The sequence below is a fragment of the Trachemys scripta genome, chromosome 3, assembly GCF_013100865.1.
Source record: "Trachemys scripta elegans isolate TJP31775 chromosome 3, CAS_Tse_1.0, whole genome shotgun sequence".
NCBI classification, from domain to species: Eukaryota; Metazoa; Chordata; order Testudines; family Emydidae; genus Trachemys; species Trachemys scripta.
This window is the reverse complement of record NC_048300.1, coordinates 52,715,378-52,730,078: the sequence shown is the minus strand read 5'-3', so window position 1 is coordinate 52,730,078 and position 14,701 is coordinate 52,715,378. Positions and strand designations below refer to the sequence as shown.

At 44.2% G+C, this 14,701-nt stretch overlaps 1 protein-coding gene across 1 annotated transcript in view; it reads right to left on the bottom strand.

Annotated features, from left to right (window-relative positions):
* Positions 1-14,171, bottom strand: part of LOC117874529 (calpain-13-like) — a 62,911-nt gene extending 48,740 nt beyond the window's left edge. The window contains exons 1-2 of the mRNA XM_034764738.1: positions 13,814-14,171; positions 5,390-5,641 (exon numbers count right to left, since the gene is read on the bottom strand). Of these exons, the coding sequence (XP_034620629.1) occupies positions 5,390-5,632 (243 nt within the window). The 5' untranslated portion in view covers positions 5,633-5,641; positions 13,814-14,171. The remainder of the gene's footprint in view (positions 1-5,389; positions 5,642-13,813) is intronic.
* Positions 14,172-14,701: the final 530 nt, after the last annotated feature.

Genomic DNA, 14,701 nt, shown 5'->3' with positions numbered 1-14,701 from the left:
CTGTAAAGGTGCCTATTGATGGAAGGCCAAATTCTGCTCTTAGCTACAAGGATGTTAATCCAGAGTAAGATCATTGCCTTTAACGGAGTTACTCTGGATTTAGACCACTGTAAATGGCTGAGATCACAAACCCCATGGGGCAGGGTCCTTGTCTATCACTGTTTATAGAGTGCCATGCACTTCAAAGTTGCAATATAATACATTATTACTACTAATTGCTATCTTGGAATAAGCCTAGAGAGCAGCCACTTAGCCGGGGAAGAATTGTTTGGTAGTTTGCGTGCTAGCCTGGGACTTGGGAGACCCTGCTCTGTTGCAGGTTCTGTGTAAGATTAGACAAGTCACTTAATATTCAGACCGAGAGTGTCAGTTCCCCAAGAAAGAGTGGCAAGAGGGGAATAATAGTACTTCCCTAGCTCACAGGACAAAGATTGGGAGGTGCTCAGATATTATGTAAGTACCAGAGAGAGGGTGTGTTGTAGAAAGAATTACTGCCAAATAACCCCAGGATATGCAAGAAACAAAATAAGACTCCCCCTCCTCCCCTCCTCCACATAGATATTTACCTGGCTGTTTGGATTGCTCAGTTCAAGGTCCAAAAAGAATGAAAACAGCAAACAGAGAGAATAAATATAGTGTTGTTATTAATCACAGTCTCATGACAACACATCAGCCATATGTGTGAGCTCATGTCAGAACATAGATTCAGCGCTTAGAAGAGGTCTTAAATCCTTTACTTGTGTTAGCTGTGGGAGTTCACTACATAGATTATACTCCTACTTAGTAAGCAGAGAGGTCAGTGAGATATGCAACCCACTAATACAAAGGCATTTAATACATCAACTCTTCACTTTTGTTTTGCTCCAAATCTAGGGTCTCCTATGTGATCTTTTTGGCTGTACCCCATTTTTCTTTATGGACAAGCAGCCGAGGCTAGAGGAATAAGCTATACTCGCAAAACACTTGTACCAGTATAACCGCATCTATGCTCGGAAAGTTTTTCCAGTATAGCTGTTCTGGCAAAAGTTTTGAGCATAGACTAGTCCATGATGTGGCTTCCCTGGTCCAGAGATCAATTGAGTCTGAAGTCTCAGTCTGATTCAATCAGCTTGAATAGGCAAAGATGCCTCTTGTGTGAAACAATCACAGGGTGGAAATGCTGTTTCCACATCATCAAGCTGCTTTTTCAGGCAAACGGAAATACTGAATGGGATCTTAAGGCTCCACACCCTTGTGACCCTCCAAAAAAATATCCAAGCTTGGAACAGCCCAGCAGCCTCTGCTCACACCAGAAGACAGCCCTGTAGACTGACTGAAGGACAGGTAGCACACAACAGCTGCAGTCCTTGCCACTATGTGTTTCCCATATTTCCCAGGAGCTTGGGGCATCTCAAATTAGACTCCGAATTCCTGAATTCTTCTTTTGTGAATGGTGGGGGAAGGGAGGAAGTGGGGGGTATTTTATTTCTTTGGGTTATCGTGCAGCAGTATTAGGGCCACATTTTTAAGGTGGCTTCAAACCAGTCTTTGATTTTGTGCCTGGATAAATGCCCCCCAAAAGCTACGGGCACGCTGCTAGGTGGTCATAGGGATTGTGAACATTAATATTGCCGGCTTCATTATTTGTAGCACCCATCTGATTTTACAGGCACTAGAACTGTGGCTGTGGTAGACGTGGTCTCTGGGTGTGAATGTAGTTAGCCACTCAGGCCTCCACCTGCAAATTCCAGGAAATAAATTATGTCTGTGCCCGGTGCAGAACGCTGATTAAAAAAAAAAAAAATCAATGGGCAGATTGTTTCTTAACAAAGGTGGCACTTTATTTAGGAAGAGGGTGGGAAAGCGAATGCTGTGGATAAGCCCTGTATGCACAACGAGCGAAATAAATCATCAATAACGTAAACTAACAGGCTACATTGTTCAGGCAGCAGGGCTGGGCCTATCCTACCCAGTGCTCAGCATAGTAGCAGCAGTTAGCCAGGGATCAGTGAGACCTGGGTGCGTAGCCGTGTGCACAATGCAACACCTCTGCCCCCGTTCTCCTTCTGCAGCCTTTCTCCGGGTCAGCCTCCAGCCTGGGGGCTCTCTCTGTGCTACATGCCATGGAGTGACCCGTTCCCACTTTGACCCTACCTCCCCCTTTCAGGGGTCCTCTGGCACAGGGAGGCAGGTTACATGAGAGAAGGCCCATAGGAATCTTTGTTCCCAAAGGGCCTCAAGCACCATCTGGAGGCTGGGATGGTGTGACCAGAGAAAACCCGAGTCACCCATTTTAAATGATTCTTTTTACCTAAAACCTACTAATCATCACAAAGCTAGTATTGATAACCACATACGTCTCTCCCTACCACCCTGAGTCATCCAGACAGCCCTTGCACACCCACTTGCTGCGTCCTATCTCACGGTAGGGCCAAACTCCAATGCCCTAACTCATGCTGCATGGCGCTTTCCTTCGTGAACAGTGGGACAATGTGCTACTCAACCTGAGTTAAACTAACTATTAGATTGCTCTTTTGGTGCAAGGATTGCCTTTAAATGTGTTTGCACAATGCCTAGCACAGGAGGGCCCTGATTCTGAATGCGGCCTCAAGGGCTGGTTACAATACAACTGATACATACTAATAGAGAGGCAGCATGCTTCAGTAAATAGAAGCTCTGCCTGAGAGTCAGGAGACATGGGTTCTTTTCTGGCTCTGCAACTGACTTGCTGTGTGCCCTTGGGCAAGTCACTTCACTTCTCTGTGCTTCAGTTTCTCTACCCGTCCTTTGTGTGGCTTCTCTATTCAGATTGCATACTCTTCTGGGCCTAATGGATAGGACTGGGAGTCATGAGACTATCTAGGTTCTATTCTGAGTGAGGTGTTTGTGCAGTGCCTAGCACAGTGGGATCTTGATCTCTGTTGCAGCATCCTGGCACTACACACACACACACATACACATACACACACACACACACTCACACTCACTCACTCCCCCTACATTAAAAGAATGTTTTGAAGATTGCAAAGTCAAGCACTCAGAAATCAGAAAATGTCAGAATTAAAGTTGCCTGTGCAATCTTGATTTAGCCTCTTTGTGCATATGTATTACGCTTAGAGCTGTGCAAATAAGTAAACATTCATTTTGTTGCCTGAACCAAAACAAAAACTGTTTTGGATTAACCTGAAATAACTTTTCTTTGGCAAAATGAACCCTCTCCCAACATTATTTTGGAGTTGGCCAAAATGCTTTGTTTGACCCAAAATGATTTTGTGGGAGGGATCAATTAAATTTAGGCAAATTTCAAAATGAAATTGTCTGAAAATTAAAAAACAAAATGTTTCATTTAAAAAATTAAAATGAAATTTTCCAACTTTTAAAAATTTTGTATTTATTTGTTCTGCCAAAACTATTTGCCGAATTCAACATGAATTGGTTCATAATTTTGGTTAATCTGAAACTACGGTTTTGGTGAATAAAATATTCGTCCAATTTTTTTTGTCCAGCTGTAATTATGAGAGCGTCTGTAATGAGATAATCACATATTATTTTTTCCACAGGATCCTTGCCTAATTCAGTGTTGATCACCCCTATTTAGAACAACGGTGCTTGAAATGGCACATGCAGAACATGTGAACACACAGTTTTGAAGGTGTAAATAACAGCACACACCTTTCTGTGGGCACAAAACCAGAGGCTGGGTCTGAAAACATGGCCCTTAATCTTCACAGCTACTGTTCAAGTGCAGCTACTACATAATCAAGAAAAGCGACAATAAAAATGACACCGTGGTGCTCCTAATCTATTCCCCCTCAAGGACTCCCATATCAAATTGGCTCACTTTACAAGTCAAAACAAGTTGTCTCTAACTGTCACCACTGCCTGGTGTCTGAAAATCAAGCTGTTTTCTTTCTGCTTTGCACATTAGCACCAGATACAAAGATCCCAGACTCTGAATGTAATTGGCAATTCTCTTGATGATGCACAGGGTAAAATAGAAGGCAGCTTGCTCCTCGGCTGCGATATTGGATCTGGAACACTGACAGCCGTAAAAACGATCTGTCACTTAAATAACCAAATATTACGTGACTCAGAAGATACAGAATGAGGAGAGAAGAATAGGACCCAGGTGCTGTTTTTCTTTGCAGTCAGATTTCTAACCAGACTTTAAATGTTAGGGGGAGCCAAGGAAAGGGGTTGAGAAAATACAGTCATGGGGCACATTTGCTGCAAGAAGGTGCAGCTCTACTGGGTGACTGAAAGATGTGTACAATAGTCCTGCCTGGGGAAGTGGTAAAGTCCCATTGCTTGGGACTTTTTTAAAAAGTAGGCTGGACAAACCACTAAAAAGTAGGGGCAATCCTGCAATTGGCATGGGGATGGGAGTGGATAACAGGCTGTTTCCGTTTCTACAATCTGTGATTCTAGGGGCCGAATCCTAAAATGGTGTCAGTTTCAGACCCCTTTATAACACCAGTGACTTCCTTACCCATCAGTAGGAGAAGCTGAAGTAGGCTTGAAGAGAGTCTGAGTGTCTAGATATCTAGGTTAAAGAGAAAGGGAAGGGTCTAATATACACCATTCCCTACATCTGGCCATATGACTTCAGTGGAGTTGTACCCAGAATTTGGCCCCATGGCTTTGCAGAACTAGGACTGATTGCAAAGCTTTCCCGCAAGGTTTTAGGGAAATGATGGAGCAAGCTGACCAATGATCTGAATATGTGCCTTAAAAGCGAGCCAGATCTCAGCTGATGTAATCAAGGGTCGCTCAGCTGAAGTCAGTGGAGCCACATCAATTTGCATCAGCTGAGGACCTGATCCGATATACTTAAAACAACCCTAAATAAATGAAAACTTCAGCTTAAGTGATTTCTATTGACGTCTACTAATTTAAAAGCAGGCGGGGAGGTTTTCAGGGCAGAGAAGAGGTTGTGGGATAAATTGAAAGGACGGCAGGGCACCATCCCATGGGGCTTTGGGACAAATACTTGTAATGAAGTGGTTCAAACTAAGGGCAAGATTGTGGCTGATCCCTGCACAGGTGTATGTGTGGGGGGACACATGCCAGGAACACCCTCCCTTAGTGCCCTTTCACAAGGGCTGGCTGTGATCTCAGTCCCTGTGCTCTCCTGCTCATTGCCCCCATGCGCTGGCCAGTGGAGAAGCACACACGTTTCACCCCCTCACCCTCTAATGGAGATGTAACACCAGGCACCCTTCCCCACAGGCCTGGGAGCCTTGCTCTGTCCATAAGACGCAATGCTTCCCAGTGCTTCCCTCGGGTCAGCACAGCTGGGCACAACCTTCCACGCAGGGATGTAGCTAACAGCCATGAGACAAATCAAAGCTGTTGTATTTTACACTCAGGAAATCGGCTTTGCTATTGAAAGCCATCAGGAGGAACTCACCGTTGGTCTTTTCCACTGTAGGCGACTCAGCTTGTCTTCTGAGAGCAGATTGGGACCAATGGAACTGACATGTGCTGGGAAGGTGTCATCTTCAAACAGCAGGCCTCGGCTCAGGCAGTAGTCTCTCAAGTGGGTGAAGTCCTGATTGTTAAATTTCTGGGGGCTCTGAAGGCTTCCAGTCCTCCCCTTGGTTTGCCAGCCTCGCTCTAGCTTCTGATACGGGCCAGGGGCAGGCATCATCATGTCTCTATCCTGTGAAGGAGAAAGAGTGTCAGCTATTGTTAACTGCCCTCCAAGCACACAGGGAGTGCCCAGAGCAGATTCTGGAGCAGCAACTCACAAGGCTGAAGGAGGTAGTTGTGACAAAATCCTTCCTAGCTGGAAATGCCTGGGGAAAGAGAAAATCCCACCATCTTTATCTTAAACCAGCTCTGCCATTGCTTCAGATTCAATTCTAAGTCTTCCTGGCAGACAGGCAGAGCAAACTATCTGGGAAACACTGAACTACTATATAGATAATCTAAAAGAACATGGGGTATGTGTGTGGGTGGGTTGTGGGGGGCTGGACAACAAGGGAGGGAAGGGAAGGGTGTTTCATGAGAAGCCATAGTAATCTAAGGCATTTGTAGTGGGCTCAAAAAACACTTTCCGCTGTTGGTTACTTTTGTGCACAGTGTATTTTTGTGAGCGTTTACTTTCATTTTCTGAGCTCCTTTGACTCATTTTTGAATGTTTGGTGGCTTAGTCCACATTCTGATGCATACGGCTCCACCATTCACTGTGCTGCTGCGAGTGCTAACCAAGACAAACACCCCTCCAGCCATTGCCCTGCCTTGGGGTCTGGTGCAAAGTCCGTTGATGTCAATGGAAAGACTCAGGGATGGCTGTGTCTTAGGATCAATTTTTCAAATAACTAGGAGGCAAAAATCCAGACCTAGATCAAAATCTGCATTTCATCCACACCTTCCAAAGTCTGAGGGATGTAGATCCATTGATTCAATTGGAGAGCTGAGTTAGGGTTTAGCGTGAAGTTTAGAGTCATATCCAGATTTGGAAACCCACTGCCCTGCCCAGATTTGGGGGTGTTCTCATGTTGTTTGGGTCCATCTCAACTAGGAGTGCCTTTTCTTCTGCGCAAAGAGCAGCTGTCAGCTGGGAAAAGCACTTCCTCACACAGCTGGGTGAGACTCCTCATTGGGTGCAGTCATGAGCTAGATGCATGCAAATGACTAGTCCTGATGCTAGACGGAGGGATTCTGTCTACTTCTGGGCTGATGCAGCACTGAGCAGCGCTGCTGGTGAAGAATTTAAGTCGACGTGACTCTTGCTGCGGGCCCCTTCCCCCTTAGGATTGCCAAAGAGCATAGAAGTAGAACAGCTTGTGAAAGCATCACCAACAGTCAGGAATAATATAGAAGAAAGGTTGAGGGCCACCTCAGAAGAACCCTCTATATTACCAGCCCTGAATCCACTGATATGGGAGCTCAGACAAACAAGTATCCTCCCGGGTCTTCTGCATTATTTTCCAGCTCCGTTCCTGATCCGGCCATGAGATGAGGAGGGAGAGGGGCAGAGGTTTCAAAGGCTCCAAGGCTTTGCCAGAGCTCCAGAGTTTTAAAAAGCAATTGGTTCCTGACTTTGTTATTCTGCACAAAAGCGGAGTGTGAGGATTTTTGTTTGTACCGGTCTCATGGCCTTCCCAAAGTCTCATGTGGGCACAAACATGCATTCACACACTGTCACCTGGGACCTTCTGTTATTGAAAGAACACTCATTCAGAGGAATAAAACCTACTTAGAGCCCCTTTGCTTCACAAAGGCTCTCAAGGGCTTTTTTATCCCAAGCCACAAATTTCTGAGTCACATTTTAACCCCAGTGTCATTCTGGTTTTAACCTAAGCCATTTCACCCTTCTCTAAAAGTATTGAACATTCCTTTGAGTCCTATCCCTTCCAACAAACACAACCCACCTTCCCTCGAATTCCATTCCAGCCACCTTCATTCACAGCATTTTGTTTTTTAAGCCCACTGGTCACTTTGGGCAGATGATTCATAGATTTTGAGGTCAAAAAGGGACCACTGTGATTATCTAGTCTGACATCCTGCATAACACAGGCCAAATGGCCTCACCCAAGTGATTCCTGCACAACGTCTGGCACTTCTGTTAGAGTATAGAATATATTTTAGAATGGCATCCAGGGTTGATTTAAAGACTTCAGGTGACAGAGAATCTACCATCTCCCTTGGTAATTCGTTCCAGTGGTTAATTACCCTCACTGTTAAAAATCTGCATCTTACTTCTAGTCTGAATTTGTCTGGCTTCGGCTTCCAACCACTGGATCTTGTTATGCCTTTTTTGCTAGATGAAAGATACTTCTATTATCAGATGATCATCTTTATTGGTCGATACACTCCCAACACTGGGTAAGGAGAGCAGAAGCACTGCTATTCAGATGAGAACCTGGCTTCTGGTTTTGTTGTGAACATTTCACACAGGATTATTAAAAACTTCATCTAGATTCACTGAAACTGCTAATATAGCTTCCCCATGTTTTAGAAAGCATTATTGCCCTTCTAGGTAGTTAAAGTCCTTTCCTCTTAGGGATTTAACAATCCCCGGGAAAGACTAGGAGTGTCTTGTCTTGTTATTGAATTTAAAAAAGCAATTTCATTTCAAAGAAATCAGATGAAATTCAGAAATAGTCCTCAGCTGACATAGAGAAAGAACATTCCTTTTTGGCTTGCATTTTTCAATGCAATGGAAATAAATCTCATGTAATGTACCATAACACGACAGGGAATAGTTTCTCCTTAACAAATACTCATTTGAAACGGTACCTAGGCCTTGTGCATGCTAAGATCTATTTCCCGCAACAGTGTTCCAGCAAAACTGATTACTAATTCCACAACTCAAATTAAAACTAACAGAGCTTGAAGGCTGGGCCTGACACACGCTCTCTCTCTCTCTTCTGACGGAGAACAAGGGTTTTTAGTGTGCGTGTATGTGTTTAATTACATTGTTTAACACACTGGGAATAATTTAGCAACTGGCATGTAGAAGATAAGGCAGTTAAACTACCCTCCTCTTGCAGAATAACTTCATCAGCTTTGCAGGAATCATGTATGTCTGCGCATGTGCATATCCAAGCAAGATATTTCTCTGTCTGGCTGAAATTCACCCCTGAAAGAGAGCCTACACAAGGCCCATGAACCATGTGAGTTCCACTTAAACTGGCAGGACTCAATCCTTCACCCACTGAAGTCAACTTCAATGCGTAGGAACAGACACTCAGACCCTTTTTTTCTATTGCCTTGCACTGTGCATAGTTATTTACACCTGTGCAGAGGGGGCACAAAATGACACCATTTTGATCTGGCAGCTTCTTACAATTGCTTTCCACTAATGTGAAAGACTATGCAAGGTGCAGGGCAAGGGTGAATCAGGCTCTTGGGGTTTAAATGAGACTTGCGTGTGTTGTGTTCCCCTTGTGCTGGACCCCTCCGCAAGGAGGAATTTCACTCTGAGCATTAGAAGGTTTCTTCAAACCAACGTCTGTGTTTGGAGGGAGCAAAGCATGGCACTATGAAGATCCCGAAACGCCCTCCATCATGGACAACCACAGATTCACAGGGAAAGACGATGCTATCTAGAAGAGGTAAGTCAGATAGGCAGGAATCCTATGAAAATATAATAAGTGATCGTGTAATTAAGAATCAGAGGGGTAGCCATGTTAGTCTGTATCCACAAAAACAACGAGGAGTCCGGTGGCACCTTCAAGTCTAACAGATTTATTTGGGCATAAGCTTTTGTGGGTAAAAAACCCACTTCTTCAGATGCACGAAGTGAAAATTACAGATACAGACATAAATATACTGGTACACGAAGAGAAGAGAGATACCTTACAAGTGGAGAACCAGTGTTGACGAGGCCAATTCAGTCATGGTGGATGTGGTCCACTCCCAATAACTGATGGAGCGGTGTCAATACCAAGAGAGGGAAAATTGCTTTCGTAGTGAGGCACTCCCAGTCCGTATTCAAGCCCAAATTAATGGTGTTAAGTTTGCAAATGAATTGTAGCTCTGCAGTTTCTGTTTTTGAAGTTTTTTTTGTTGAAGTATGGCTACTTTTAAATCTGAGATTGAAGTGTTCTCCTACTGGCTTTTCTATGTTACCATTCCTGATGTCTGATTTGTGTCCATTTATTCTTTTATGTACAGACTGTTTGGTTTGGCCAATGTACATGGCAGAGGGGCATTGCTGGCACATGATGGCATATATCACATTAGTAGATGTGCAGGTGAATGAGGCTGGGTCCTATGATGGTGGCGCTAGAGTAGATATGGGGACAGAGTAGGCAACGGGGTTTGTTACTGGGATTGGTTCCTGGGTTAGTGTTTCTGTGGTGTGGTGTGTAGTTGCTGATGACTATTTGCTTCAGGTTGGAGGGCTGTCTCTAAGCAAGGATTGGCCTGCCTCCCAAGGCATGTGAGAGTGAGGGATCATTTTCCAGGATAGGTTGTAGATTGTTGATGATGTGCTGGAGAGGTTTTGGCTGGGGGCTGTACGTGGTGGCCAGTGGTGTTCTGTTATTTTCCTTGTTGGACCTGTCCTGTAACAGGTGACTTCTGAGTGCCCGTCTCACTCAGTCAATCTGTTTCTCACTTCCCTGGGTGGGTATTGTAGTTTTAAGAACACTTGATAAAGATCTTGTAGGTGTTTGTCTCTGTCTGAGCAATTGGAGCAAATGTGGTTGTATCTTAGGGCTTGGCTGATGGATCATGTGATGTGTCCTGGATGGAAGCTGGAGGCATGTAGGTAAGTATAGTGGTCAGTAGGTTTCCGGTATAGGGTGGTGTTTATGTGACCATCACTTATTTGCACTGTAGTGTCCAGGAAGTGGATCTCTTGTGTGGACTGGTCCAGGCTGAGGTTGATGTTGGGGTGGAAATTGTTGAAATCCAGGTGGAATTCTTCAAGGGCCTCCTTCCCGTGGGTCCATATGATGAAGATGCCATCAATGTAGAGGAGGGGCACTAGGGGACGAGAGCTGAGGAAGCATTGTTCTCAGTTAGCCTTAAAAGTGTTGGCATACTGTGGGGCCATGCGGATACCCATAGCAATGCCACTGACTTGAAGGTAGAAGTTGTCCCCAAATCTGAAATGGTTGTGGGTGAGGACAAAGTCACAAAGCTCAGCCACCAGGTGTGCCGTGGTCTCATCAGGGATACTGTTCCTGACAACTTGTAGTCCATCCTTGTGTGGAATATTGGTGTAAAGAGCTTCTACATCCATGGTGGCCAGGATGGTGTTTTCAGGAAGATCACCAATGCATTGTAGTTTCCTCAGAAAGTCGGTGGTGCTTGAAGATAGCTGGCAGTTCTGGTAGCGTAGGGTCTGAGGAGAAAGTCCAAATAGCCAGATAATCCTGCTGTAAGAGTGCAGATGCCTGAGATGATGGGGCGTCCAGGATTTCCAGATTTATGGATCTTGGGTAGCAGATAGAATACCCCTGGTCGGGGCTCAAGGTGTGTGTCTGTGTAGATTTGTTCCTGTGTTATAGCAGGGAGTTTCTTGAGCAGATTGTGTAGTTTCTTTTGGTACTCCTCAGTGGGATCGGAGGATAGTGGCCTGTAGAAGGTGGTGTTGGAGAGTTGCCTGGCAGCCTCCTATTCATAATCCAACTTGTTCATGATGACTACAGCACTTCCTTTGTCAGCCCCTTTGATTATAATGTCAGAGTTGTTTTTGAGGCTGTGGATGGCGCTGCATTCTGTACGGGGCAAGTGATGCTGTTTGTTCACAATTTCAGCCTGTGCACGTCTGTGGAAGCACTCTATGTAGAACTCCAGTCTGTCAATTCGACTGTCAGGAGGAGTCCACGCAGAATTCTTCTTCTTGTTGTGTTGGTAGGAGGGGTCCTGTGGGTCAGTGCATGGTTCAGTGGTGTGTTGAAAATATTCCTTGAGTCAGAGGTGGCAAAAGTAGGCTTCCAGATCACCACAGAACTGTGTCATGTGTGTGGGGGTGGGGGAGCAGAAAGAGAATCCCCAAGATAGGACAGACTCTTCTGCCGGGCTAAGGGTGTGGTTGGCTAGATTAACAATATTGTTGGGTGAATTAAGGGTACCACTGTTGTAGCCCCCTGTGGCATGTAGGAGTTTAGATAGTTTACTGTCCTTTTTCCCCTGTAGAGAAGTAAAGTGTGCATCGTAAATGGCTTGTCTCGTTTTTGTAAAGTCCAGCCACGTGGAAGCTTGTGTGGCAGGTTGGTTTTGTATGAGTCTCCAGTTTTGAGAGCTTATTCTTGATCTTCTCCTGTTTGCTGTACAGGATGCTGATCAGGTGGTTCTTCAGTTTCTTTGAGTGTGTGTGGCACAATCTCTCACCATAGTAATTAAAGAGAGTCTCATAATGCATATGCACAAGGGTGCTGAATTAAAGGTGCACAGGCAACCTTCATTCTGGCATTTTCTAACTTCAGAGTGCTTGGCTTTGCAATCTTAATGTTTTCTTTAATAGCATTTTTGGTGCAATATTAAGATGATCCTTTACTCTCACAGATCTTGGGAGACAGACCTGTCCTCGCTTACAGACAACCCCCCAACCTAAAGCAAATACTCACCAGCAATCACACATCACTGAACAAAACCACTAACCCAGGAACCTATCCTTGTAACAAACCCCGATGCCAACTCTGTCCACATATCTATTCAAGTGACATCATCATAGGACCTAATCACATCAGCCATACCATCAGGGGCTCGTTCACCTGCACATCTACCAATATGATATATGCCATCATGTGCCAGCAATGCCCCTCTGCCATGTACATTGGCCAAACCGGACAGTCTCTACGCAAAAGAATTAATGGACACAAATCTGACATCAGGAATCAAAATACTCAAAAACCAGTGGGAGAACACTTTAACCTGTCTGGTCATTCAGTGACAGACCTGCGGGTGGCTATATTACAACAGAAAAACTTCAAAAACAGACTCCAAAGAGAGACTGCAGAGCTAGAATTGATATGCAAACTAGACACAATCAACTCCGGTTTGAATAAGGACTGGGAATGGCTGAGCCATTACAAACATTGACTCTATCTCCCCTTGTAAGTACTCTCACACCTATTATCAAACTGTCTGTACTGGCCTAGCTTGATTATCACTTCAAAAGTTTTTTTTCTCTTAATTAATTGGCCTCTCAGAGTTGGTAAGACAACTCCCACCTGTTTATGCTCTCTGTATGTGTGTATATATATCTCCTCAATATATGTTCCATTCTATATGCATCCGAAGAAGTGGGCTGTAGTCCACGAAAGCTTATGCTCTAATAAATTTGTTAGTCTCTAAGGTGCCACAAGTACTCCTGTTCTTCTTTTCACTATTCAATGGCTCTTTCTGCAGTTTTCCACGGAGTCCAAAGTAGAAATAAGGCAGTAAGCAAGAAGGAACATTTTTTTCCTATTTCCTATTTGAACTATTCAGCCTCTTTTATTGCTCTTCAGAAAGTGTTCCCAATCCCCCTTTTAAAAATATTTCCACCAAATGTTGGCCTGATTGGCTCTCTGTCTCTTAGGGGAAAACAACTGAACTTAGCCTTATAGGTTGTTAGAATTCTGGGAAATCAACAAATCCTGCCCACCCGTATTTCCCCTCCCGCACTGTAGCTGCATTTTTAACCTTGACTACAGCCTGCATTATGCAATCACAGGGAAAGTCCTTTTTTCTTTATAGACCCTGTCCTCCAAGGATCTCAAAGCCCTTTATAAACACCAGTGAGCTAGCTTCACAGCGCTCCTCTAAAATGGGAAACCATTACTCAATTAACACACACACACCCCCACTGGGAGGCAATGTTGTGCAGCTGTACATGTGCTCTGTGTGAAAGCCAATAATGTCTCTGGACATCAAGACAAAATCCACAATGCTATTGTAAGTCTAGCGGATGTCAGCTTTCCAGTGACACATCACACGGCCTTCCAACTCTTAACTGTCCATGAGGAATTCTCATATACAATTCACAAAGTCAAATTTCCTTCATTTTACATATATAACACAGGACATTGACAGTTACCTTTTTAGTGCATCATTTAACTACAGCATACTGTGCAGTCATTGTTATCTTAGGATCTCCACTACCAGTTACTTCTGACAACTTACCATTCCACGGGGAGGTTCTTTAGAGGAAAACAAACTCACCTTGCTTCTTTGAAAATGCCGCACTCTCTCGCGCTCTCTCTCTCTCTCTCTCTCTCATTTTGGAGTCATATAAGTGAATCCTCCAGGTAACATTATACCTCCAGACTAAGTTAGAATCCCAGCCCATCTCCCCAAGCCAAATCCCTTTCGATGTGTCTGCGATGCTTTTCGAGTACTAATATTTCTCCTATTTAATCTTTAAAAAAGCAAAGTGAGCTTTTACCTGTAATGCCTCCAGCAACAAGGCGACAGATGTGTGGTTTTCAGTTTCAGTCCAGTGCTGCTTTATACAAGAACTGCCCCACCTCCTTGAGTAAACACTGCCAGGGTGAATCTCAGTTCAGGACCAAGTATAGAATCCACTATGCAGGTGCAGAAGGGCCATAGTACACATCTCTTCTATCTGACCTCCACAATGACCTTGTTTGCTCTCCTATACAAGTTGATGGTTGGTCTCCTATGGTTTTTGTTACAACAGAGCAAGGTTTGTTGACTGCTGCCAGCTTTCACTTAATCGGTTTTCTTCTTGGCTCCACCAGGAAATGCAGGCTCACCACAAAGTGTGAAATCTATGATCGTGCTTCATTCTTCCACCTGTAATACAAGAAGTAGGTATTTCAGGCCAATACCTAGTAATGCTTAAAATCTAATTCTAAATCCTTCGCATAACCATAAGTCTGGTTCTGCATTGTCTTGCTCACTCGAGTAGTTCAATTTACTTTCTATGGTACTGCTAGCGTGAGAAAGGATTACTCATGTGAGTAAGGCTTTCTGGGATTGGACCCCATCTTAACACAGCCTGAAGCCAAGGCTTAAAAATGCACCCAGTAATCGTCACATTTTTGGGACCTCCCAACCTGAGGCATCTGAAAATCTGGCCCTTTTAAGAGGAAATGTGCTCAGTGCTTTCTGAAAATCAGGCTCCCTTAAGGGGTCTTTAATTAGACACCCAAAAATTGAGCCAGCCAAATCACATATCGCTTTTGAAAATCTCAGCCTTCAATTTTAATCTTAACTTAAGGCTAAATGATATATAGGTGAATTATAGATAGATAAGATTAGATAAATAATCAAGCCCTAAAAACAAGTGACTCGCCTCTCAGGTGAAAAA